This window comes from Furipterus horrens, unplaced genomic scaffold (genome assembly GCF_987537825.1).
Source record: "Furipterus horrens unplaced genomic scaffold, mFurHor1.1.pri manual_scaffold_4, whole genome shotgun sequence".
Taxonomy (NCBI): domain Eukaryota; kingdom Metazoa; phylum Chordata; class Mammalia; order Chiroptera; family Furipteridae; genus Furipterus; species Furipterus horrens.
The window spans coordinates 129,231,981-129,258,170 of record NW_028327174.1 but is presented as its reverse complement, the minus strand read 5'-3'; the positions used below and the strand labels follow the sequence as shown (position 1 = coordinate 129,258,170).

Genomic DNA, 26,190 nt, shown 5'->3' with positions numbered 1-26,190 from the left:
AAGACATCAGTATATTCTCCACTGCATTTAATAATCTCGGAGTTACAATGATTGTCACATGAAGATGAGACTATACAAGAAGAAAACAAGATGACAATGACTGACTAGTAAAATCCAAACTTCTTCCAAGTAATTATATTTTTCCAAGGGAAATAGACACAAGAGATACACATTTCCACTTGGCTCAGAAATAATGAAAATTAATTTAAAAAGTTGGCAACAACTACTAAAACATAAAATTCAATTTCCTATATTTTCTTTGACAGAATTTAACAAAAACAAAAACCATCCTGACTGTGGTTCATCACAATTGTGACTAAACACACTGCTTGACATTTCTACACAGACTGAATCTGAATGACTAAGTCTACAAAGTAGGATCTAATTATTACTTTTAATTAAACATCTGCTTGAACAGTATTTTAAACTTACCCTGGGTTCAAGTTAACTCTCTGTATATGAAACTGAAATGATGTAGATGCTCTAGTTTTTAGCTGATTGCCACCGTATCACAGTTATCCCGTATACTCAGACACACCAAAAATGGAAAGTCACCTAGTATTACATCTGTGGAAGCTAACAAAGATTTCACTTTGATATATGTAAACGATGAAGCCTAAGTTTCAAAAAACAGTAGCTGAGGTCAAGTTTCTATCCTATTATTATATCTTTTTAAAGACAGCAATAATATTTCTTATAATTGTAAACATAAGTCTGTATCCCAAGAGAGTACAACTAGGAAAAGATCCATTCATTGTTAACAATGCATCTGACATCCCCTTGCAGGCTTCTTGTGACAACTGTAGTGTAACTAAGTTTAACTGCCCCTGCTGAGTAGGGCTCTGGGGTATGATCCCAGGACTGATGTGTGCCACACCACTGAGCTACTCTAGCAGCAATCATGATTGTGACGCAATATATTTAGTAAGTTACACATTTAAAAAGTCATTAGGACATCTCGTTCTTGTACACTAGTATAGAAAGGTCTTCCAAAGATAAACGAGTGCAGGCCTGGTTTAATTTTCTCAGCTAGAGCCATTATTATGTTAAGATCGCCCTCTGCTGTTAAATCAAGGTCTATCTTCAGGTTCCGAAGAGATTTAAAGGGCTTTTTCCCCTTCTGCCTACAAATAAAAAGAAAGAAAAATATATATATATATATATATGTAATACAGAAAACGTCCAAAGGGAAGAAAACAGAACAATGCAAAGGTTTCTCTTCCATATATTTTACTTACGTATCATCTTCTATATATTTTACTAGCGTCAAGGCTTTTCTGTGAAGGACGAGTAGAAACTGTGCAAGGAAAGTACTCCTGAGAGATAAACCGGGTTTCAAATGAAAGACCTACAGGAAAATGAAATATTAAAAAAAATATTCTACTTATACAGCATGTTTCTCTCACAGCATTAACAGCATCTGGCAGATACCACACATTACAGCAGTTCCCTCAATCATTTCCACTGGTGTCTCCTAACAGGCAGGAGCATGACAGAAATACTAAATCTGGAAGCAGCCCAACAGCTTTATTTATATTTAAAAGTAAGTATTTTGCATTCTACCTAAGAATATATGCATATTTATTTAATTAAAAATCATAATTGAAAGTTACTTCCATTTGTCTTAACGTTTTTTTACTCACATCTTCAAATAAAGTTGAAGCTTCCAGAAGCTGAGCCATGCTTAGATTATGATTTTGAGATATTCATATCCCTCTAGTACTCTTGCTCTGGAAGGGTGCGGGAGGTAACATGGGGGAGGGTGCGGGTTTAGTGGCAGAAGGGTTTTATTTCAGCTTGAAAAGCATGGAATTATATGACACATATTATCCTTGAACTTTGAAATATCACAGATCACACAGTCCTGAATGTTTACCATGTGCCAACCACTCTATCAATACTTTATTCACTTACCATATTGTACATACAATATCTTTGAAAGGGACAAATTCCTGTTTGTGAAAAATTTTGGACACCTGAAAGTTGCTGAACTGGATAGAGCCCAAATCCAGGGCTACAGTCCCTTGTCCACCAAAACACATACTATAGGCTGTGTTTATGTATTTTAATGTCATTACTCACTAATAAATATTAAGAAACCCACCCCCCAAAAATTCTAGTAAACTTAAGGATTTCATTATTCAAAGATACATCTATGGCAATGTTTCCTGACCTGATTCCCCAGAATGACGCTATGACAAAGCTTTACTAAGAAATAAGTCCCACATAATCTATACTTTTCTTCAAAAGGAGGCAATAAAGACGCTGTCATTGAAACAGAGGAATAGGGTTTAAAGATATTTTTGACTCAATTAAGGCAAATAAAAAACATTTATGTACCTTCTCCTCTCATTCCCCCAAAAGAAAACACTGTGAGTTAACGGTTAGTGCTCAGAATTAAAACATTTATTATTTGAACTGGGAAATGATACATCCATCTTTAATGGTTAATAATTAGATCACTACCCATTGACAATTTAAAAGAAAACTCATTCAGACGCTTTAAGACCAGAAGTACTACAAAAACATAATGACTCAATTCTATGATGTTATATACATAGAATATAGCCATTGTAGGATGTACTGAAAAATAAAAATAAAAAAACCAAAAACATGTCACATCATTCACATCAACAATCTCAGCTTTGAGACATCAATCTAGACTTCCGGACCAAGATGGAGGCATAGACAAACACGCTGCATCTCCCTCCACAACTAAGAAGAAATACAATTACCTCAAAACTAGAAACAACCAGAAGTTCCAGAAAATCAAACTGCATGGAAGTCCAGCAAACAAAGATATAAAGAAGAAATACTCATCCAGACAGGTAGGAGGGGCGGAGCTGGGGCAGCAGCAGCGGCAGGCCAGCAGAGAGCACAGTCACATGTTTTAAAAAGTCAGGAGGGACACCTGGGGAGTGTTCCCAGCTCCTCACCAGACTTCGAAGCCCACAGTCCCAGCACCGGGGAAAATCAAGCCTTATTGCTTCTGACTGTGCAGACCAGTGTGGGTTGGGGTGGAGACAGAAACTGCTGGCCTCAGCAGAGTTCACTTGTTTAAAGGGCCCCCATGGTCCTAGAATGTCCACAGACCCACCCACTCTGGAAATGACAGCCAGAGCAGCAGGTAGAGGGGTGCTAGTCTGGTGTGCAAGTGGGAGAGGTGCCTGGAAAAGGGGCGAGTGCTAGGTAGGCAGCATTGTTCCCTCTTGGACCCCTCCCCCACATACAGTGCCACAATGTGGTGAAACAGGTCTCCTTGTACTGACAAATCCCTAAGGCTCCGCCCCTTACAGTGTAACAGGAGCAACAGCTCTACCTGGGACGTGGAGGCAAACAAACACAGAGCCTGTCAGTGAGGAGACAGAGAAGTGTGGCCCAAAAAGGAGGAGGGATCAAGGTTCCAGTGGGAGAACTAAGCAACAAGGAGATAGCCAACCTAACAGATGAGGAGATAGACAACCTAACAGACGTAGAATTCAAAACACTGGTGATAAAGATGCTCACAGGCTTGACAGATATGCTTGAGTATGGCAAACGCATAAGAGAAGTGAAGGCTATGCTAAGTGAAACGAAAAAAAATCCACACAAAACCAATGGTGAAGAAAAGGAAACCGGGGTTCAAAACAATGACTTGGAACATAAGGAGGAAAAAAAGTCAACCAGTGCAGAATGAGGAAGCAAGAATTGAAAAAAAACGAGGAAAACTTCCCAAATTTTGTGAAGGAGATGGACATACAGGTCTGGGAAGCACGGAGGATCCCAGACGAGCTGGACCCAGAGGAGACCACACCAGGACGCATCATAATTGAGATGCCAAAGGTGAAAGATAAAGACAGAGTCCTGGGGGAAGCAAGAGAGAGGCAGAGAGTTGCCTACAGGGGGGGTGCTTATAGGACTATCAGTTGATTTCTCAGAGGACACTTTGCAGGCAGGAAGGAACTGGCAAGCAGTATTCAATGTGATGAAAAGTAACCTACAACCAAGATTACTTTATCCAGCAAAGCTATCGTTTGGAATGGAAGGGCAGATGAAGTGCTTCCCAGACAAGGTAAAGCTAAAGGAGTCCATCATCACCAAGTCATTATTATATGAAATGTCAAAGGGACTTAATTAAGAAAAAGATCAAAACTATGAACACTAAAATTGCAACAAACTCACAACTCTCAACAACTGAATCTAAAAAATAAAAACAAAATCCAACTAAGCAAACCAGAATAGGAACAGAATCATAGGTATGGGGATCATTTGGAGGGCTATCAGCTGGGAGGGTGGAGGGGAAGAAATGAGGAAATGGTGCAGGGACTAAGAAGCATAATCGGTTGGTAAAAAACAGACAGAGGAAGTTAAGAATAGGGTGAAGCCAAGGAACTTATATGCATGACCCATGGACATGAACTAAGGGTAGGTAGTAGGACTGCTGGAGGGAAGAGGGGGACTGGGCAGAGGGGAGCAAAGGGGAAAAAAATTGAAACTGTAACAACATAATCAATAAAATATACTTAAAAAAAAAAAAAACAACAATCTCAGCTTTAACATTTACCTGATCCAAGAAGGCTTTCACTAGCGTGTCTCTGTGTAAGACATCTTGAAAAATATTCCTATGAAGAAAATAGTCCAACGTTGAAATGGCTGCACAATGCTACTTTCCATAATCCTATACTCTAGTCAATAAGTTAAATTTTTAGAAATTGGATATTACATATAATCAGATGTATATATTTGAAGATATAAAATATGTATTTTAACTCAAGGAGACATTTGTATATTACTGCAGTTTATCAGGTCACTATGTTAATTATTTTTTTCTTAAAGATATAAGCAGTTTCAAGATTGATATATAATATCTATCAACCTACTTTAGTGCCCTCATCATAAAAAAATGTTGAGCCAATTCCTGCCATCTCAAAAATAAAACAGCAATAAAAATAGAGACACACCAGTACCACCAAAAGCCAAAACAAAATAAAAGGATACAGTTATGTACAGTAACTTCTAGTGAACATTTTAGGATGAAGAAAGATAAAAGACAAATGCTAAGAATCATGTGAGTGGGATTAAGAAACGCAGCTAGAGGACTACCTGCAACATCACAACCTCTGTGTTTTGGCATCAACAAGCCCATCATCTGGCAAGTAACATGAATTAGCTAGTATTCTAGGCAAGTATTACCTACCTTGACAACAATGAGAGTAAGAAGTTAAGATGTAATGCACACCTGAAAGGATGTGTATCTCACACACCACCTAGGATATAGCAGATGCTTAAAAAAAAGAAAAGATCGCTCTCTTCCCAGGTCCAAACTCCCTTTGAGCTTTTATCTTCTTCCTTCCCTCACCTTGCCTTCTACTTCCCTAAGGAATTTCCCGAGATGCTAGGTTATGCTCAAGTCAAAGGGGTAATATAACATTTAATAAGGTAAACAATTTTTAACTGAAAATAGTAGCTGAGAGAAGTGGCAGGAAAGAGGTATGTGTGCCGAGGTAAATAGGAAAGTACCTAAAATTTCTAGTTTAGGAGAAGGGTGTATCAAACAACAAAAGGAAACCCAAAATTGTGGGGGGAAAGGGGGAGTGCAGAAATCAGCATTTCATGATTACTAAGGGTCCAATGAATGTGGACACTGACAGCACCCCTTCTCTGGCTTTGGAGGGAGAATAAGACTATTTATATTTAAGTCCACTGTTCTGAATATATCTGTTTCACTGAATGAGTATCCTGGGCATAGTGAATTAGATGAAACAAAGTATTAAAAAATATTTCCAATGACCGACATCTCATTTTTTATTGGCAGTGACTGAAATTATTTTTAAAAATTAAAAGTATCTTAAAAATAAGTAATATCATTTAAAATAAACTAAAAAGTAAAATATGTCTAAAATACATAAAATTTAACAATATATAATTTAGTAGCTGAAAATATACTGGGACAGTTTTATATTAAAAATATTTACTTAGAGCTGGAAAAATATTTTATGATAACATTATTTTGTTATGATCAGCAAAACAAGAACAGCTGGCTGATCATAGTTTGTCAACTCAATGAGGCAAATATAATTGGCTAAAACGAGTAAGAAATGTTAAAGTATACATACATCTTTTCCAAAAAAACACTAAAGGATTGTAAACCCATTTTAAAGTTCACCAAATCCCCCCAAAAGAGCTCTGAAGCAACCAATCAAAAAAGAAAAATACTAAATACTTTAGGAAAAAATGCTTGAAGGAACTGATTAATTCTGAGAGTTTCTACGTGCGTACCAAAATTACCAATATTATTTGTGAAGACTTAGTGATCTGGAATTCCAGTTTTGACCAATTCATTTTCTACACCAATTTCCCTAAAGCTTTCTAAAGAATCAATAAGACTGGACAGGTGGGGAAAGAAGAGTTTCTGCACCTAGTACTTGAGGCTAGGGATCCCTAGGACATGGCATTCCTTTTCTATGTTGCCTTGGTTCACAATTTTTCTTAGAAACACAGGACAGGGTTGCTTGCTCCATTTTTACTGCTAACTTATATATTCAAACCTGTATTATTCTAGTTGACATTTATTGAGCACATTCTAGGTGCCAGGCACTTTAAATTGATTAAAGAGAAACATAATGGTATACTATGAATGTTTTCCTGATTTCAGAACATAATAGAAGTGTTTTCTTAGGGTTTTATAATTCAGATTTATCATCACCATTTTTTTTTTCCTAACTTGGTCCTCATTAAATATTTTATCATCATTACTTTTTATTTTTTTTAATTTACTAATCAGACTTTATGGTAAGGAACAAATACTACAGTATAAAATGCAAAGTAATTAATATTTTTGACAGTCTTGTTGTATTTTATAGTCATATATCATGAAAGAAAAGATTCAGAATTACTTCTTTGGTTTAGTGAATATGCTTTTTAGTGACTCATATACATTTGACTATAAGTAATGTCAGAGTAGGGCTCTATTAACCTTAGGTACTTAATACTGAGTCTAGGGGCTCAGTATATATTTGGTAAATAAATATTTAAGTATTTATTTTTAAGAACTAATCTATCTTATGGGAAACACGATTATAGTAAGAATATAGACATTCAAAAACAAAAATGCCTGATTAACCAAATATTTCTTCAAGCATAATTCTCCTAGTAATGTTTCCTTCTTTCTAAACATAGACCCATTGGTTTTGTTCTTACTGATAAAAGATACAATTTCATACTATTGCTTAATGACAATATCAAAAGGCAGGGCATTACTTACAAATCAGGAGTGAAGCTTTCATCTGTGTAGATGATAGAATCCTGAGCCATGTCTTCTTCTGAAGTGGCTCTCCAGAAGGCTGTCAGCTCTGACCTCATGTATCTACGCTGATTATAAATATGCTCATGACAGGGTGGCATCTGCTTGACGGTGTTCACATCCACATCTATGTGTGTGGTGGGATAGGGAGCATACATAACTTGCCGGAAAGGTAGCACAAAGCTTCCAGTTGAATCCTGTCATAATGAAAGAAAAACTGTCTTACATTCCAAAAGATATAAAGAATTTGTTTTTTGGGGGGTGGCTGGAGTAAGGGAGAGCAATGGGGGAAAAAATGGGACAAATGTAAAAGAAAAACAATTAGAAAAAAAAATTTGTTTTTTATCCTCAATCGAGGACATTTTTTCATTGCTTTTAGAGAGTAAGAGAGAGAGAGAAACATCAGTTGGTTGATTCCCACACGTACCTGGATTGGGGATCAAACCCACAACCTAGGTATATGCCCTGATTGGGTTTTGAACCCACAACCTTTTGGTTACGGGACAGTGCTTCAACCAAATGAGCCATACCAGCCAGGGCAAGAATTATTTTCTAAATTAAAAACAAAACAACAACAAAAAAAACTGGCTTTGATTTAGCAAATCCATCTCTAGAAATTTATACTTGGATATTAATCATTGTGTGCAAAATTTTAGTGGTAGAAACAACCTAAGCATCCAAAGACAGAAGTGATTAAAATAGAGCTTCTTATGTTTATGTGTTGATTTTGAAAGATATTCAAAATATATTGTGAACAAAGCAGGTTAGAACTTGCAGAGTAAAATTAATATATATATATATATATATTTTTATTTTTTGGTGGGGAGAGATGTGGGAGAAAAAAAATACATACGGAAGGAAAAAAGACCAGAAAGATACATGCCAAATATTAATTAGTGGTTATTCATTGGATTTTGAGATTACAAGTTACTTTTTCTTCCTCTTGGTTATTCATAGGCTCTTTTAAATTCCAATAATATATTTTTTAATAAGTAAAAAATGCACTTATTTCTAGGTACAGTCAGTTGGGTTGCCATGGAACAGCTTACTGTACTCTGTGTATAAAGTACTGTGCTATGTAACTGAAGAGAATAAAAGAGAAAGGCTGTTTTAATCTTTTCATTCTCACAATGCTGTGATAATCATCTTTATAAATAAATCTTCTGCATACATAATTGCTTCCTTAGGATGAATTTCCAGAGGTAGAATAGTAAGTTAGATCTTTAAACACTGGTAAATCTCTTTATATATAATGTCAAAGCATTTTCTGAAAGGCTATAGAATTTATAATTGCGTGGAAAATTCTTAACAAATATATTATCATTAAATCATAGTTTGAAGTTTTTCTCTATGCATCTAGTATAAGACACTTTCAGTGATAAAATCGTATAATTAAATAAGAGGTTGTTGAGGAAATAAAAGTACAAAGTACCTTATGCCTTTTACAAGAAGAATTTCTAATTTTCAGATTCGTGCAATTCATATCAGAAATGATTTCCCTTAAACAGTTTTGGCATATAAATATTATTATTTTGAGTTCATAGAATGCACATAATTGAAAAAGCAAAAGCTGAATATAATTTTTATTTGCAACAATTTTTAATATTTTTCTTTCATTTTGTTATGTCTATATCCTCAAGAAAGCATCCACTATGACGGAATCACATAAGCAGTAGGAAATCTATATCTTTACATGTTAGATTATAATCAAAACTTCAATAGATTCAATAAAGGGAATAACTGTCTTCCCCATAATTACTAAAAATAATGGCTGATTTACATTTATCTGTTTTCTTCCTTCAAAAGTAGACTTAAGCAACTAAAAGAAAAATGTAAAATAATTTTTTTAATACACACACACAGGGATTGATCAAATCTTATACACTTTTTCTAGTTAGAAAGCAGCTTAAATTTTTTTTTCAATAAATGAATACAGGACATAAACATAAAACGGTAACATCTGCTCAGTACAAAAGAAATGTTCCCATTTTAGATAGGCACCTGATTCAAGCACATATTTAAAAATATCGTAAGGTTAGGTAGACAGCTATAGGAAACCAAAGTGAAACACAAAGATATTCTGTGATACTTCACTGATACTAACTATAAATCCATTAAGACACATACTCTGTGCTCAGATCTGTGTAAAGGAAGTCAGCCCCTTGGCACATAAGCATGAGATAAATTAAATACTAATGTTCAAAATACACTTACAAAAGTCTCAAAAATTGGTATCACTTGTGACAAGTGTGCACTATACCTTTAGCAGGCCTTGAACAAAGAGCCCTGACTCATATTTAAATGATGATTCTGCTTCACATAACCTGGAGCATTTTCTCTCTGCTGGAGTCAGAAAAAGGCATAATGTTTTTACTATCTGTAAAAGAAAAGATTTTAGTATTAAAACATAATGTAAAAACCCATCATTGGTTTGCTTATGAAAGAAATTAGAATAGAAATTTCAGTTGTTTTTGCCAATAAAATAGATCCTGAGAAATAAGTATTTCTTAGTCACCCAGAATAGTTCATGGGCTGTAACAGCTGTTGCTAAGGTAGGAATTCTGTGGTCAAATAGGTTTGGGAAATGCTGGTAAGTTTACAGTATGATATCTCAAAACCTTTAACATTTGACTATACATTGTGACTCTCCAGGTGACTGATATAAAACTACCTGACCAATGGGGCGCTTATCCTTATTTCAGCTGCAAGTAATGACCTAGTAGAGTCACTAACTTGTATCTTCACCCAGCAGTAAGTGCCTCTCTCTCACACACACACACACACACTCTCTCTCTCTCTCTCTCTCTCTCTCTCTCTCTCTCTCTCTCTCTCTCTCTCTCTCTCTCTCTCTCTCTCTCTCTCTCTCTCTCTCTCTCTCCTGGACAAGAAAACTAAATGCAGTTAAATTAGGCCGAATTATAGCTTTTAGCTTTTGTTTAGTAGTTAGTTCTACATGTGATATCCCATTATAATGAATATCAAGAATTGTCCAAATCCTTCAAGAGAACATGAATTAATTCCATCATATTATATTTAAAATAAGCAAGCCATTGTTTGGGGTTTAGAAACCTATGATTCTAACAGAATTTGATCTATATACTAAGGAGAGAAAAATGCCATTGAAGGGGAGCAGAATTTGCCTCCCTCAAAAATGACTTTTTTGGCATAGGATTATTTTAGGCTGATCATTTTTAAGAAATAGCAGATGCAGGAGAAATCCTGAAAGTTACCTTTTAGTAAGAAACATTTAAATTTATAAGGAAAATCTCCATCAAGAGAAGGATGACATAATCTCTAGAAAGCTTATCAATGAAGAGGCAAGGACTCACAGCTGCATAATCATACCCTAATCATCGTAATTCCCCATAAACATGTTTGGCCATTAGCTGAAGATGGTATTTTAGGTAAAAGCTTGGGCCATTTTGGGAGGTATGTACTCAGTTTTCCTGCATATCTCCCATGTATACAGGAGTCATACATGTTATTAAATTTGTCTAATTACAAGGGCATCTCAGCCAAAAACCTAGAAGGAGAGGGAAGATTATTTTTCCTCCCCCACACCATCTAACTACAATGGAATTCAGACTATATTTAAGAGTTTTTATACTAGAACAGTGGCAATCTTCTTCTTAAATTAAAAAGATAAAAGGGAAGCTATTAAGCCTGAAGACAATGTGGGATGAGAAAAGTGTTTTAAAAACACACAGTCTCTACCATAGAGCCTTTCGCCCTCCAAGAGGTGACTGGAAAGTCTCTATGTAAAACTGGAAGACTCTGGGGGCCACAGATGGAAACTGCTTTCTTTGAGTAACAGAAATAATATAATATCACTGGTCACTAGATGCAGAATAATAACAGAAGTAAACTAATCTCACATAAATGATTTCATTAGAAATATAATTTTGGTAAAGTAAGACTCATGTAAATATACAGGGCAGCTTCTTATAGGGAAAAAAAAAGTTAGGATAATATTTGTCAAGCAAATAATGATTCCTAACATATTTCCTACATAAAACTTAAACAGGTTTACTTCAATTGCTAGATACATATACTTATCTTTCTAATTAATGGTTGGTGAGGAAAAGTGCAAAATCCTTTAGTTTGTTGCCTACTGCTTGAAAAGGTTAACTGCTCATTAATTCTTTATTAACTCATGTAGCAATGAAGGAAGTGGTCACAAACATCACTGAATAAAGTATAACCTCCATTGACCACTTACCAGAAATAGGTCCCAAAAGGGACAAATTTAAAGGAAAAAGCAAGAAAATGAAATCAAGTGATCAGATAACATTTTGTTGGAATTTGTACCAAAAGTACATAGACATCTTCATATTTATTAAAGATAATATCAGAAAATAAGACAATTTTTAAAATCTAATTATAAAATATTCTCAAAACCATTCATAAAATACCGAGACTAGTATTTATGAGTTATCAAAATGAAACTGATAAATGACTTCCTATTCAAGTTTACTTTAAACTCCTTTTTCCCTAGGGTGTATAGTAATTTGGTCAGATTACATAGATTATATTGCCTCCTTATATTATCAGATCATTTTGACTATGACCTGACTTTTAAATTACAATCAATGATGTGTGAGTAGTATTAAAAAGTCATATTATTTGCTGGATTATAAGATACATTACCTTATTTACTTTTTCTGCACTGCTACCTACTACGACAGAACAGCCACAGGTTTGCAAGTGTGAGCTAATGGCACTGTGAATTGAAGAAAAAAATTAAACCCATTTCACAAACTAGAAAAAAAAAAAGGCAAGAGAGCTTCAAATAATTTAGAACAGCCTTACATGAGGAGCACCAAAGCTACAAGTATAATGCCATCTTTATTTCTACATGCCTCTCACAGAGATTCTCTCATCTGAACCTAAAACAACCCATTTAGTAAAACACCACCATTTGACAGAGGAAGAAACTGAGGTGTTGAGAGAGACTATGTGATTTACTTCAAGTCACAGGGGATTAAAAATAATGCTATGAATGGCTTGACACTGAACAGAATCAGGACGCATGCGCTTCTGATTCAAGCCATTTAAGGCTTCTAGGTTCTATACACCCTTGCCTCTCCAATTCTATCAGAAACCTATAGGAAAGAGACTGTGGGAATCAATAGCACAGATTTTATTCTTTTACTCCTCATTTTAAAAAATAAAATTTCATGATAAGCTGCAATTGTAAAAAGAAACACTAAAGCAGAATATGAGGTTATACATGTAGAGATAGCACTTAGACTGGGGACTGACATGTAGGCACTCAATAAATATTGGTTATTATTATTATCATTTTCCTTAGAAGAAATCCAAATAGCAAATGTTAGCTATTAGCTATTATTATGTGCTTATATGTGCTAGGCACTGTTTTAAATGCTTAATCTGATTTGCCTCACTCAACACTTAGAATAATCCCATAAAGTAGGCATTATTATTATTCCCATTTTATAGATGAGGAAATGCAGGCACACAGAGTTCAGGTAGCTGGCCCAGGGTTACATAGCAAATCTGGTTTTAGAGCCCACACTTTTAAGTACTAAAATCTACTGTGTGAAGGAAAGGATGAGTACAAATACAAATAATTTTCTTTTCTAGGCCCAAATAACTCAAGTACACCCACAATGCAACTTATTTTGACAGCATTCTTAGTTTCGGTTTTAATGAGAAGTAAAACAAGAAACCAGAACCAAACAAGAGATCATGATCTCTTGTCTGGGTGCTATGGAAACTCAGCTTCTTTAAATACTAAAAAAAAAAAGAGTAACCTCAAATATAACACAGATATGTAAGGAATGAAAAAAAAAAAAAAAACCCACAAAGCTAAGTCATAGTTCAAATATGCAATGTTGTCCCTAGAATAATATGGAGTAGCCATTCTGTTATTTACTTCCTTTCATATCCTGTCTTAGGTAAGCAAAGATTTGTATCTGCTTCTTCCAGCTTTTATGAAAAGAAACAAAATTCTTACTTGAGAAGAAAGCCTTCATGACAACTATCACCAATATCATCATCATTGAGAACTGTATCAGCAATCTAAAATGCACCAAAAAAGAAAATTATTCTGGCATAACATAATATTGCAAAAACATTTTTAATACACAAGTTTTCTGAGGTCTAGGTTCAACATAATACATTGGCCTCATTTCTAAGCATCAAGAATCCTCATAAAACAATCTGTGCACTACCATAAACTTTCAGAAGAACAAATGTGAAAGCTGGTCAGGCAGGCTAAGCAACAATTTTTATAAGAAGAACTTCCTCTTCTGAGCAGTCAGAATTAGGAGGCAATTCTTAATAATTAAAATGTCAGAAAATGAGAACAGTTTCCTAAAGACATGTCCATACATGCATAGCGTGTGACTCAAAATGTCCTCAACGAATGATTAAGAAAACTATATTAATAAATATGAGTAAACTTCCATTTGTATACTGTTTTGTTACCAAAAGTACTGAATTAAAATACGGATTGCTTCTCTAAGGTCCAAAATTCTCCCAATTTTAGGAAATACAAAAGAAGCCAAATAAATAAATTTTACTGTTATCATAATTATCACTGACCAAAAAGCCTCTATAATTTTAAGTGTTTTAAAGTGGCTAATATTTCATATGAATAGTACATATGACAAAATATGCATACTACTGGAATGAGAACACAACTAATATACATAACAGTAACTTAACTCAAAAAAAATTGATAAAGGATACCATTACTCCTATTTAATAAAATAAGAACTTACATCTATTTCTTCAGGAACACTGTGTGATTTCATAGATGAAAGCAGTTCCATTACAGGAATTACTTCTCCAGTAAGCATTGGAATAATACTCTGACCCTGCACAAAAAAGTAAACTGAGGTGAAGAAATAACACAATATAAGCTGAACAATAAAAAATAAATAATGAAAGTAAAGAACAATGCCCTTTGATAGAAATATTGAATGTTTGTTCAAATACAGCTCCAAACAAGTCTACTACTCCAAAACATTTCTAAAGGATTTACATGCTGTTTAAAATTCATTTTTATTCTTCTGGAAATAATTTTCTTTAGTCAGAATCATTGGTTTATCATTTACTGTTCAATGCAATGATTAAATCATCATGCCAAACTTAGAAAGAATCTCCTTTTGAAATGTGAGATATATCTTATTAATTAAAGATCATTGATGTGTTTTATATTTAAAAATGAGGAAAGCAAAGGATAAGACTGAAATCCTCAGCAATTAACTCAGCAGTAAAGCAAGAATTAATACTGAACCTCCACATTCATAATAAGTTTTCATCTACCCAAATGCAAATCAAAAGCACACTTATGTGTATTTTAATAATCAATAAAACACAAGTGTCCCTTAAAATTCTTTTAAGATAAAAATCCTCACCCAAGGATATGTTCATTGATTTCAGAGAGAAAAGGAGGGATGGAGGGAGGGAGAGGGAGAGAGAGAGAAAAAGAGAGAGAGAAAGAGAGAAAGAAACATCGATGTGAAAGAGAAACATTGATGTGAGAGAGAAACATCAATTGATTGCCTCCCATAGGTGCCTGACTGGGGATAGAACCTGCAACCTTTTGGTGCACAGCACAATGCTCCAACCAACTGACCTCCTTGACCAGGGCAACAGTTCTATTTCTTACATCTCAAGAATGTAATTTTGAAATCTGCAGTTTCTAGAATAAAACTGAATGAAAACAATATAAAATACCATAAACGTAAAGCATCTCTAAATCAAGCGATCCCTCATTTATTCACTATCCCAAAATTTTTGACCAGCTTCAATATGTAAACTTTCAGAGATAGACGAAATTATCATGTGTCTATTAATTTTTAGCTAAGCATGTTTATAAAATCATATGTTAATATAGGTCAATCCAAAAACAATTTTTTTTGTCATTTACCTTTCACGAAAAAATTTTATTCAAATTCTTAATATTCATCTTCAAATTAGACCCTTTGTCATGCCTAGTCATTTTTTGAATGACCTAACCCAGTTTTTCAGTCCCTTGACCATGAAAGTTGCTTGAGAATTTAAATGTGATGCTGTCTCTGAAAATTTTACCCTAAGCCATAAGCCTGCTTGCATTATAGAAGGTTTTATTGTTTTAACAAATTCATCTTGTAGTAACTATCACAACATAATCAGTCATTGTTTTTGCTCTTTAAAGTAATTTTATTTTTATTTTTTATCCTCACCCAAGGACATTTTGTTTTTTCATTGCTTTCATGAGAGAGAGGAAGAGAGAGAAACATCAATGCAAGAGGGAAACATCAACTGGTTGCCTCCCGTAAGCGCCTGGACTAGAGATCAAGAATCAAGGATAGAACCCGAAACCTAGGTCTGTGCCCTGACTGGGAACCAAAACCCAACCTTTTAGAATGGGATGATGTCCAACCAACTAAACCACACTGGGCAAGGCTTAAAAGTAATTTTTAAATGCTTGTTGATGGACTTCTGGTCAAGATGGAGGTACAGGTAGACATGCTTCCCTTCCTTGTGCAACCACAGAAAGAATTACAACCAGATCTCAAAGATAACAGAAAACAGAGCTATATGGAAGTCTGACAACTAGGGATTTAAAGAAGCCACATTCATCCAGACAAGCTGGAGAGGCAGAACTGTGAAGATGGGGCAGATGTGGTGTGGCTTGGACAAGCGGTGGTGGCAGCAGAACAGATAATCCCTAGTTCATGTGTGGTAGATAAAAAGGAGGTGGGGGGATATGCTGAGAGAAGGGAATCCCAGCCCCAGGCCAGCCCAGGGTTCTGGCACTGGGAAGATAAACCCCCATTACCTCTGGCTGTAAAAACCAGGACGGGTTGGGGCAGCAGAAGAAACTGCTGGATTTCCACCGCTAAAAGGGCCCACATGGTCTTCGAACACATGCAAAAACCAGGGCAGCAACTGGAAGGGTGCCAACTGCATATAGGAAGTGGGTGAAGTGACTAGAAATGGGGGAAGTGCTGGGCTAACTGCCAGAAGCCAGGTGGCACTGTCCCCTCTCCAAGCCCCTCACCACAAACACAGCCACGAAGTGGTGAAGCAGGTGGCCCCACCCTGGCAATTACCTAAGGCCCTGCCCAACACAATTTACACATGCTACATAGGCCATACTACTAAGACAGGGAGTAAAAGCAGCTCTACCTATATACAGAAACAAAGGCAAAGAAATATGGCCCAAATGAAAGAACAGAACAAACCCCCAGAAAAATAAACGAAATGAAGATAGCCAACCTATCAGGTGCAGAGTTCAAAACACTAGTGATAAGGATGCTCAGAGAACTCACTGAGTATGGCAAAATCACAAGGGAAGAAATGAAGGCTATACTATGTGAAATAAAGAAAAATCGACAGGGAACCAACAGTGACGGGAAGGAAGTCAGAATTCAAATCAATGACTTGAGACATGAGACATGAGAAGAAATAAATAATCAACCAGAACAGAAAGAAACAGAATGTAAAAAAAAAATGAGGAGAGGCTTAGGAATCTCCAGGACAACCTTAAATGTACCAATATCCAAATCATGGGAGTGCCAGAAGGAAGAGCAAGAAATTGAAAAATTATTTGAAAAAATAATGAAAGAAAACATCCCTAATTTGGCAAAGGAAATAGATATACAAGTCCAGGAAGCACAGATAGTCCCAAACAAGTTGGACACAAAGAGGCCGATGCCAAGACACATCATAATTAGAATGACAAAGGTTAAAGATAAAGAGAGAATCTTAAAAGCAGCAAGAGAAAAGCAGAGAGTTACCTACAAAGGAGTTCCCATAAGAATTTCATCTGATTTCACAAAAGAAAATTGGCAGGCAAAAAAGGGCTGGCAAAGAATATGCAACGTGATGAAAAGCAAGGACCACAACCTAGATTACTCTATCCAGCAAAACTATCATTTAGAATGAAAGGGCAGAGAAAGTGCTTCTCTGAAAAAGTGAAGCTAAAGGAGTTCATCATCACCAAGCCATTATTACATGAAATGTTAAAGGGACTTATTTAAGAAAAAGAAGACCAAAACTATGAGCATTAAAATGAGCAGCAAACTCATAACTATCAACAACTGAATCTAAAAGACAAAAAAACTAAAACAAACTAAGCAAACAACCAGAACAGGAACAGAATCATAAGTATGAGGATCATTTGGCGGGTTATCAGCTGGGAGGGGGAAGAAGGAGAAATGGGGAAATGGTGCAGGGACTAAGAAGCATAACTGGTAGGAACAAAATAGACAGGGGGATATTAAGAATAGTATAAGAAAGGGAAAAGCCAAAGAGCCTACATGCATGACCCATGGATATGGACTAAGGAGGGATTGCTGGAAGGAAGGCAGGGTACCAGGAGGAGGGGGGCAAAAGGGGAAAAATTAGGACAACTATGACAGCATAATCAATAAAATATGGTTAAAAAAATAAATGCTTGTTTACAATTACAATCAATAATATTGCACATCAACAAGAATAATGACTGAAGCTGTTGTTGTATGTGCTTCCTTACGAAGCGATTTTACAGCTGACTAAGCATCCAGAACAGCACTGACTGAAACAGTTTCACACTATGTGTCATCCTCAGATAGTATTCACTATTCAAAATAGTCACCGGAAGCCCATCAGGACTCAATTATCAGGTAGCTCCTTATCAGAAAGGATCATTGTGAGAAGATACCTTCCCTTAGGTTTAGGCATATATAGTAGTTCATACACATACCTGACACTTATCATAAGCAAACAGATATCCTTATTGAAGCTTAACAAATACATCCTACAAGGCTGAACATAGAAAGGCTCCAAAAAGAAAATCCCTTCAGTTTCCTTTCCTCCACAAACTTCTCTAACTTGACTTCTGAGCAGAACAATGTTTCCCATCTAAGAATTTCATTTGTCCCAAGTATACTTTCCTCATGTCATAGAAGGGGTAGGACATCTTTCAGAGCCCTTAAAAGAGAGACAGAATTCATTAACAGTGGTAATTTTGTAATTACAAAAGGCTTCTGGTTTGAAAAAAGAAAAAATCCCAGTAAAAGCAGAATTTTACTGGGTCCTAAATTTCCTCATCCTGAGATAACTCTGATTACTTCATAGAGTTAGAGGTTGGCAAAAGTCACCCCATTCCTTGAGACCCCGCTTAATGACCAACAAGCAAAAGCTGGGCTTCTCTGGGTAAAGGTAAGTATTTTCTTATAAGTCTAAGATCTTACCCCAGTATTACTTTCTCTGCCTTGGGAAGTTATTTACAGAAGTAGAGGCATAAAAATATTATGAAGGTGGTCATTTTACAGGGTTCTGTATTTTCCTTGTTTAACATCCCTGTATTTCACAAACTTTTAGAAAAGTTTTTGTTTAAAGCAGCATTCTGTCTCAGGCATGCTGAAGAGAACCAGAGAAAAGGCAATCTAGCCTTGATGTTTATCCCGGAGTTTCAGCAGAAACAGAGAGGGTGGCCAGGGGCAATTGGAGTAAAAGCAAAGAACCCTTTCTCCACCAGAGTCCCCTTCAGAAGAACTTCTTTGCCTGATGCTGAAATGGTTTGTGCTTCACTTCCACAAGGGAAGCCCTATCTTTGCAATCATGCTTTTCAAACTCTGGTGCCTGCTCCCTAAAGGTATTCAAAGTCATGAGATACACACAGCACATCTTCCTAAAGACCTGATATTACAAGAAGCCTGATCAGTATGAAGGTGAGGAATATCACTGACAAATTATAATATTAAAACAAACAGATATATCATAGAATAAATTGTAAACTGATTGCACTTTAAAGATATAATTGCAAAGATATACTATGCTTAGAGCTGTGCCTACAACTACAGATACCTTAGAAGTATTTACTTTCCTCCTGTTACAACTGCTTCTGTGAAAACGTTTAAGAAACAGTACTTTGAAGAAAATCTTTCATATACACTTTTTAATTCTCACTATAAACATTACTCAAAACTTCCTCTGTGCATAGAGAAAAAAGGCGGCAAAATATTAATCTGTAGATGCAATTACTATTAAGACTTTACACTTAATTATTCAGGTCTAAGATATGCAAGCTTTTATCCAGTTTATTCCATAATTCTGCATAAAGGCTCTGTTCACTTTCAGGCTCACTCTGTCAAAGTAATATGGCTTCAAGGCCCTAAAAGAATAGCAGATGTGGCCCTGCGCCTCATACAGACATATGCTGTGTGCATGGCAGTGTCTGACAGTATGCAACCTCCACCTTACCTGGTCTTCCATTCTCTCTGTGCCTTCCAACACTATCTTCTGAACATTCTCCTGTCTTTCCTGAGCAAGGGAAAATTCATTAAAATAATTTTTAAAAATAATAGTTGATGCTTATTTATTTTTTACAATACAGTTAAATAGCAGACATGTTATTGTGTAATTCAGCTCATGGAAAAAATGCTTTCCACTTCAGGGCAGAAAAAGGAAGGGGGAGAAAACTAACTAAACAAATCCATGCTCTCCTAGACAATATAAAATAAAACCACCCTCTTTTTTTGCAGTTAAAAACTTAATTTAGGAGAAAAGAGTCAATGAAACATCTGTATAGTTTCACAAAGGTAATGATTTGCATTTTCAAATTAACTAAGATCAGGTTGAACTTGGAGAATATAGAGCTTCCTGATTTTAAATGATTTTCATGTATAGTGCATATGAAAAATAAGGAGGCAAGCCTGCAAACATGGTAAGAAACTGTTCCTTTAAAAGATACTATTTTTCCTTACTATCTGATAAAAGCCTCATAAAATTAACAATTCTTTAATGAATTTCTATATTAGTATCAAACTGCAAAGCAGAAAGGAGAAATAAATTTGTTCTTCAGTTCTGCCAAAAGTATATGGAAAGATAACTATCACTACTGTATATATTAAACTATAGGATTTAGGCACTAACAATAATTTCCTCTACCCAATCTGCAAAAGGAATGAAGTCAACAGAAATACTTATGATATAAAAATGAAATGAAAAGAGTATCTCCTAGAAACCATTTGGTCCAACTTCCTAATTTTCCAAATATGGGAACTTGGCAACAAAGTTAAAGGGACCAAAGGCTCCATGGCCAACTGCTTATGAAACAACGGTTTCGAAATGCTTGTTCCCACACACAGTAGGAAGTGAAACAGTCATGCAACGCACCAGCACCCCTCGCCCACCACCATAAGAAAGCTTTTAGAGTCAAAGGATCCAAAGACAAATATGGACTCTAAACCTTAGATTCCCTGTTTTGACTAAGCTTCAACTTTTTATTTGTAATGTGGAGCTATCATCTCCTATCTTTTTCAATCATTATGAATATTACAGACATCAAACTAGATTTATCTGTATCTAATAGGGTAGATGCAAATAACAGATACTGTTTGAAGTTAATTGCATATTATTTCTAAAAGAATTAGATATAAATGTGCCAGAAGATAAACTTTCAATGGCTAAGTTAACATGATTAATAAACTCAAAACCACTCACCTTATGCATCCATATCCTTCCTTTCCGGATAATGTGTGTTAATCTATCAACACACACTCTGTGAAGTGGTAGGTAGAAGCTAAGTTCTGTCTGTGGAAGTATAATTGATAGTCCATATGTGCTCCTATCCCCATTCCAGTTTCCATCAAAGATTAATGAAACAATAATTACACCCTTTTCAGACAAGACAAAAAACTTGACATCTATAGCCCCACTCTCTGCATTTCGAAGTATTTCTCCATTTAGGGTGTGGTTGGCAAGAAAAGTTATTTCTCCATCGCTGAGAAGTACCTGTTCTGTCTTCGGAGCCCAAATGTGTCTTACTCTAGGACCAAGAATATTGTCCCAGTAAGCAAACGTAGCTGCTAATAAAGGTGATTCACCACTTAAAGCGATCTCTGTCTTGGCAACAGCTGGAGATGGTGGAGGACAGAGAGTCGACATCACTACATCCCAAATGTCACATTATCCAAATGCTCCAGGGATATCTAAACAAGGACATATAAAAAAATGATTAGGTTCACCAATTTTAAAGTCATCCATCAAAAACCCAAATAATTTTTGCACATGTGGTTTTCTCCTCTTCAGTCAAAAAAAGATTTGGAAGCATGTCTCCAAACAGGAAAGACATTCAATTAGCATTGACAGGTACACATTAAGTGTTTACTTATATAATTTTATAATACATAGTAACTTGTCACTTATATTCAGAAATATACTTACAAATCTAAAGTAAAAATGAACTAAAAAGGGCCTATTAATATTCAGATGAAATATAAACTAAAATGCATAGAAGAGATCCTCACTGTTCCCAAATATCCAATTTATATGCAATTCTAACATAATTGGACTAACATAAAAGGACTAAATGAGGAAGGCGAGGGCTCAGACAGACACAGATGCTTATTGTGAGTTGAACTATGTGTCTCTCCCCAAATTTGTTCAACCCTAGTATCTTTAAATGTGACCTTATTTGAAAATAAGTGTAATTAAGTTAAAATAGGGTCATATAGATTAGGGAGAGTCCTAATTCAATGTCTGGTGTCCTTCTATCGAGAGAAAGACTTGGACATAAAGACAGAGGGTACAGGGCCATGTAAAGTTGGAGACAGAAATTCAAGTGATGCAGCTACATACAAACCAAGGAACGTCAAGGACTGCACGTAGCCACAAGAAGCTAAGAGGAGGCAAAGAAGGATTCTTCCCTTATGCCTTCAGAGGAACATGTCCCTACTGATACCTTATTTCAGATTTCTAGTTTCCAGAACTGTGAGAGAAAAAATTTTTGTTTTTACCTTACCTAGTTTGTGGTAGGTACTTTGTTATGGCAATCCTAGAAAAGTAGCAAAATACTTGACAGCAGGAATACCTTAAAAGCTGCTAAAAGGGCAAAAATAAAAAAATAAAAATAAAAAAAAGCAAAAACTGAGTAGTGTGGATCAATTAGAAAAAATGATTAAACATCATGTTATTCTCAGTGAACTCTCTGGGTATCAGGATACAAAAGCTCATTACAGCTGTTTAAAATGACACTGCAACACAAAGATAAAACACTTAATATGCTATTCAAGAAAGCAGTATAGCATGTTATCACTACAAAGCGAGTTCTAAATGGCTGAAATAAAAAAGCTTCAGTTATTTAGAACATGTAGAGAACAACACACCTGGACGGGCCCTGTTCAAGCCTCTCAATCTACTGAGAAAACAGACACAGAGAGAAGAATGAACTGCCCAAGGTCACAGAGCCAGGCTAAAAGCTAGGTCTCTTGTATATCTTAACCTATTCAGATATATCATTCTGAGGATGCATATTCAATTTGATGTTAGTGTAATATAAATAATTTTTGCTTAACATTAAAATTGAGTACCGTATTTGTATTCAAAGATGGAAAATTTTTAAAAAATGACAATTTCATGTAAGGAAGTCTAAATGGTAGAATCCATTCATCAAAATTGTAAAAGACAGCAGTTATTAGCTGAAAGGTGTTATACCTATCTTTGCTGATTGCTTTGGGAGAACGCATTTGATCTGTAACTAAATTCATGTCAAAGTAAACCATTTTACTTAAAGGATTTTATCTATATCTTGTCAGGAGAGTTCAGACTGATGAAAAGCAGTAACTTCTATTTTTAGAGTATTAAGTGTACACTTTTATCAGGATGTCAAGAATAAGTATATACAGCTTGGTAAACACTTTAAGTATATGCAGAAATGGTTTAACATCAAGAAAATTCTTATGTGTGTAGCTTTTATTTCAGAAATTCATTTAGGAAATGTTTACTTTTTAATGTGTTATATTACATTGTAAGTGGATATAAGCTTTATAGCTTGTTTAAAATATTCACTGTCTTGGATAAAATTTAAGCAGTCAGTTTACAATGACAGAATACAAGAATGAAATTTAAATTGAAACTGTAATATGCTTTTGTCATCATTAACAACAGCAAACTGGAGGCCAAGAAAATGAATTAAATAAACACAAAGCCATAAAATCGTATTGTAATATATTTTTCTTTTGCTCTTTTTTTGGATAAAAAAGAAGGATAATCATAAAGGCAAGATAGCAACTCAAGTATTTCATCATTGCACTGAAAATAAAAGTATTTTCTAAAATTGAATTGAGCCCTAAGGCAAAATCTGGTTGGGCTATGGGAAAACTTCTTAACTGAGAGTGAAATTAAACTACTATAGACCACTAATTACATTCAGTCTCACTGCTAGTATCATTAGAAAGAAAACAAAGGACAAAGATGTCACTGATTGCTTAACTTTAAATCCAGCCAAAGAAAAAACTTGAGAAATGAAATGTCACAGAGAAATATAATTAGGAATTGTAAAAATGATTTTACTAACACTTAAAGACATCACTTTGGTGAAGAAAATAAATATATACAAATGTGGCTGAAAAAAGAAAAATCACTTCAAAACCAGTAGTCTTTAGTTTTTTTTTTTTTGTTTTAACTCTGTGTGTCTACTTATACATAGTGTTGGCTTCCCCAGTGTTACCAAACATTAGCCTTAAGAGTTTTTTGAGGGAAGCCAGGATCCAAACTGGCTGATCCTGTAAACAAAGTACACCACTGATGAGTTGTACCCAATATACTTTCTGAAAATATTCCAACATATGCAGGTTATATTAACTATCATTTGTTAGAACTGTTTGGCAGAATGGCAGATCTGAAGCTTTGCTTTTTCTTAAACCTTTACTAAAAATCAACCACCTCTTCTCTGGTATTTAGAAAGTGGGTTGGCCCACTGCAGTTATAGATCAGAATTCAACCAACTTAAGACTCACACTTCTTGTAAACATGCTTTCTGTTTATTGTCTCCCACCCTTTAGAGAAGCAGGGTCCTAAATCAGCCCACCTTAAGAAACAGGAGCTGTCAGACCAACTTTATCCACAGTGAACTGCTTGTAACACCAGTTTGTGACACTTTCTAAATTTTCATTAGGCAACACTCAGTGATGTTCAAGATATCACTATCAGGCCATCTCTCCCACAGCTTCAGATTTCTCGGTAATAGGCTAAGCTACGCTGTCTTGAACTACTTTACACAGAGCCCAAGGGCAGGCTTGAAAGACAGCAGTTTTTATGGGTTTTCTACTTCTTCCCCTGAAAGGAAACTTTTGGACTGATAACAGAGCCAAATAGAGACTATTTTATCAAGTTTATAAGGAAAAAAAAAAAACATCTTTACCCTCTATGTAATTGTTTCCTGTAACAGATTAGTGCCAGCTTACTGCACAATCTGCAATGTGGTCTATGATTTTCTTTTTCATTTTTTCATACGTATAAAGAGCACAATCATCGTAAGGAAAAACCAACTGATTTTCTTTCCTAAAGAGCGGCAGGGTTTGGCTGAGGTGCTGGAAACAGTATCTATGTCACATAACACCAATGTATTTCAAGTATTCTGATTCCATATGACTAATCTCCGTTATAATGTGATGTCCCCATTATATTAACTTTTCCTAAGATCACGTCTAACAGTATTTTCCTGAGAAAGATCATGTCTAACAGTATTTTCCAGGACCTTTTGTACAAATTAAAAGTAACACCAGAAGTATGTGCCCACTAGTTGTGCACCACAGGTGGGGAACGGGAACTATTTGAATTGGAACTTGTCCACTGGCAAAAACCAGACTGTTCCTTGCTAGAGCCTAACAATCTGCATTGTTTCTGATAGGGCCATCTCTCTCGGGCAAGTGCTTGAGCTCCCTCTGTCTCCTAAATACAGAAGCCAGGAAAAATTCCCCAGGGCCACTCAGGCCCCGGGTGGGCTGACACAGCAGACCTGTAATCAGTGCACTTCTTTCGGAAACCGATATCATCGGGCAAGCGATGCCCAAGTCACAGTGGTCACTTCCTTTAAGTAAGTCTGTGTAACCACGGAACTATGAAGCAAGTAGGTCATGTCCCACAGAATGGAGCACAGCCCAGTCTAGAACTGTTGCCCAAATTTTCAGTTCTGCGGGCGTCTTACGTCCACACCGCCATCCCAAGCTGCCTGTCTCCTCTCTGCCCCAACTTGGTCCGCAGCAGCTGCGCAGCGCTCCCCTCTGCCCTTCCCCTGGGCCAGGCCTCTCGGCGCCCAAGGCTCTCTTCAGTGGAGCCCGCGCACGCTGAACAGCGCGTCCCATGGGTCCCCCCCCTGGTCTCACACCGGGTCCCCAGGAAGCGGCCGGCTCGGGGGCTGCGGTAGGGAAAGCGGCAAAGAGCCTTGTTGCCCGTTCCCTGCTCTTCGCGCCGCCGCTACCGGGAAGCCCGGGGCCCAGATGCAGGCAACGCCACTAGTCGCCGGGCAGGGAAACCTGACGCCCAGTTTCGGTTACAGAAGACAGGGAAAAAGAGGGGCTGAGGCGAACCCGGGGGATAGCCCCCGCCACCACCCGCGCGCGGTCTTGGTACCCACACCTCAAACAGCCGGCGCCACTCCGCCGGCTTCTCACTCACCCACTCGCCACCGCCTGCGCCTCTGCCGCCGCAGGCGCAGGGACCGCAACCGCAGCCCCGCCCCCGCCCCCGCCCCGCCCCGCCTTTGGCCCCGCCCCCGCCCCGTCGCGCGGGTCGGCGAAAGATGTTTTTACTGTGCCTCACTTTATGTTCTTCTGGTTAAAGTCTATTGAATCTTTCCTACTTCACCATCAGCAAATACTGTGAAAGTAAAAGGAGGAGGGACGAGACGGAAAAATCAAAAACACCTCCGAAACACAAACCCCTTGCTCTCTCTAGGCCCCGCCCCCAACAGGAAGGAACCGGGCAGCAGGGATTAAGTGACGCGTCAAGCGCCATCTTTTACGTGGGCGGAACAAGTTGTGTAAAGCACCTTCGTTTTTCTCATGGGACACCGTAACAATGTCTTGGCATTTTCGATTTGCTGTGAGGTGAACAAATGAGGCCTGAAGAAGGGGGCGGGGCCGACTTGCCCTGTTCCTTGGCACAGTGATGCGTTCCGTAAA

General features: G+C 36.6%; 1 protein-coding gene across 3 annotated transcripts; it reads right to left on the bottom strand.

Moving 5' to 3' along the window:
- Nucleotides 1-430: 430 nt before the first annotated feature.
- C9orf72 (C9orf72-SMCR8 complex subunit) lies at nt 431-25,742 on the bottom strand. Of its 3 annotated transcripts, none has more exons than XM_090275784.1 (11): nt 25,685-25,742; nt 20,729-21,216; nt 19,487-19,546; nt 14,029-14,124; nt 13,260-13,324; nt 11,930-12,002; nt 9,543-9,659; nt 7,244-7,479; nt 4,544-4,601; nt 1,239-1,348; nt 431-1,124 (listed from the first exon to the last, which is right to left on the bottom strand). In XM_090275784.1, the coding sequence occupies exons 2-11, from the start codon at nt 21,170-21,172 to the stop codon at nt 938-940; spliced, it is 1,446 nt and encodes a 481-aa protein (XP_090131910.1). In that variant the 5' UTR covers nt 21,173-21,216; nt 25,685-25,742; the 3' UTR covers nt 431-937. The 3 variants fall into 3 exon arrangements, with proteins under 3 accessions (XP_090131910.1, XP_090131911.1, XP_090131912.1); XM_090275785.1 differs by lacking the exon at nt 25,685-25,742 and adding an exon at nt 25,646-25,683; XM_090275786.1 differs by lacking the exons at nt 431-1,124; nt 1,239-1,348; nt 4,544-4,601; ... (1 more) ...; nt 9,543-9,659; nt 11,930-12,002 and having other exon boundaries at nt 13,256-13,324; nt 25,644-25,698.
- Between the last annotated feature and the right edge of the window lie 448 nt (nt 25,743-26,190).